This window comes from Atta cephalotes (genome assembly GCF_000143395.1).
Source record: "Atta cephalotes unplaced genomic scaffold scaffold02326, whole genome shotgun sequence".
NCBI classification, from domain to species: domain Eukaryota; kingdom Metazoa; phylum Arthropoda; class Insecta; order Hymenoptera; family Formicidae; genus Atta; species Atta cephalotes.
Genome location: NW_012132390.1, coordinates 170 through 2,250, shown reverse-complemented (window position 1 = coordinate 2,250; position 2,081 = coordinate 170). Strand labels below are relative to the sequence as shown.

The 2,081-nt window shown below is 34.9% G+C and overlaps 1 protein-coding gene across 1 annotated transcript; it reads right to left on the bottom strand.

Moving 5' to 3' along the window:
- Positions 1 to 58: 58 nt before the first annotated feature.
- LOC105625521 (cytochrome P450 9e2-like) lies at positions 59 to 1,624 on the bottom strand. The gene has a single exon (XM_012206844.1). It carries the CDS (start codon positions 1,622 to 1,624, stop codon positions 59 to 61), a length of 1,566 nt encoding a protein of 521 aa, XP_012062234.1.
- Positions 1,625 to 2,081: the final 457 nt, after the last annotated feature.

Below are 2,081 nucleotides of genomic sequence, written 5' to 3'. Positions count from 1 at the left end.
AATTTAAATGATCAACATTAAATATATAATTTCATGCTTGAAATTATAAATATGCATATTACTGTCCCTCAATTCTATGTCCATTTGATAAACATGGTGTAATAGGAATCTTCGATTTCTTCGGTCGTAATTTCAGCCAAAAATCTCCATCCGGCCACAACACTAGAATTTTCTTTTTCAACGTCAATGGAATTCTAGTTTTGACGTCGAGTTCAATATCACAATGCCATAGTAAATAGAACAGCATGATTTTTATTTCTATTAGAGCGAATCTGTTACCTATGCAGATTCTGGGTCCAATACCAAATGGCATATAGACCGAGTTGTCTACATCACCATTAAGGAATCTGTCTGGATCGAACTTATCTGGATGCGGATAGTACTTTGAATCGCGATGCAGAGCGAAAATTGGGAACCATATGCGATCTCCAGGCTTTACCACGATTGGTTTGCCATCCGGAGTCGCCGGTGGTAATTCAGTCTCTTTGACACATTTTCTTTCAAGGAAAGGTGTTATTGAATACAGTCTCTGAGTTTCATTTATCACGGCGTCTAAATACTTCATGCGATTAATAGCTTCGTAGGTAGGTTCACCATTAGTCTGTTTGAGAACATCGTCGATTTCTTTTTTCAATCTTTCTTGAACATCAGAATTGATACCGATTTCGCGCGTTATGAAACACATAGTTGTTGATATAGATTCGAATCCACCGAGAAAGAAAACGAACGCTTGGGCGGTCATTTCATTGATGTCGAACTCAGGTCCATTATCATTGTTTCTATTCTCCATCATCAATTGAATCATGTCTGGGCGAACAATTTCCTGTTCATCTCTAGTTTTCACTGTTGTGGCAACGACATTTTTGAAAAAATTCTCTACCTTTGGACCAAACATTCTTAGCTTAAAAAGTTTCGCAAGTTGCGGGAAGTTGAGATGCATTTGAAACTTGAAAGCCATCCACGGTTTATTAAAATTTAATGCCTCTTTGCCAAGACAGAAGAATTCGTTGTTTGGATTTTTAAAAGAATCCACCTCGATACCGAAGGCGCACGTAGCTATTGTGTCATTAGTGTATCTGGAAAGCAAGTCCTTCATATCATACGTTTTGACTGCTTCTTCGGATTGCGTTGTCACAAAATTGGTTAAGTTCTCGGCACATTGGCACATAAATCCAAACATCATTTTCATTTTGCTGGATGTGAAACTGGGACTAAGTAGTTTTCGCATTTCGCGCCAGTGATCTCCTTGTAGATCAAATAGATTTTTGCCAGCTATTGGATCAAGAATTTCGTTGACTAAGCCTTGGTGGTCGCAAAAATTATCAAACTGTTTAATAGCGATCGTGGAAATCAAATCTGGATCACGAATAACGAAGATCGGCGTTAAAAAATCGTAGAGACCGAAGAACTTTGCGTTCGGAAAGAGATTATACATTTTTTGTAGAAGCTCCATATGAGATATACGTCGAAAAACAAAAGGCGCCATATTACCCAACAATGGAATCGGTCGCAGATGAGGAATGTTCAGTTGCTCAAAGTAAGATGATTTAAACTTATTCAGAACAAAATAATATAAACAAATAATCACTGTTAAAATAGTCAGAAGCAAAGTAGAAGACTCCATCGTGACGAAGATTTCCAAATTAATTGCAAGAAAAAAATGTTTTTTATTATTAGGTTTTCTGATTGTTGTCAACAGAAAATTTTTATTTCAGATTAATGAAATGATGTTCACATTTAATTGTTAATTGTTAAAGTAGTTATAGTCGATATCACAGAAAATGAAGAAGCACAAAATTAATAATTATATTATTTTAATAATTTTGTCGTTTTTTTTAATAATGTAATTGTTAGAAATATTGTCTAACTGAAAATAAAAACGGTTAGCTCGTATTTATCATGTATTTACTGCGATGTGATACACGCACCATGAGCAAAATTTTACTGATTGCTGCACGCCACGAGATAAGATTAATAATTAAACGTTGAAAATGCGCAGATATAGAGTTACAAAGTCAATTTATTTATTTTCTTGAGATGATGCACTTGATCTTCATAAACGTGTTTATATCAATATATAA

Excerpts from the sequence above, each read along its gene's own strand:
- LOC105625521 (XM_012206844.1), bottom strand. The coding sequence starts at position 1,624 with ATGGAGTCTTCTACTTTGCTTCTGACTATTTTAACAGTGATTATTTGT.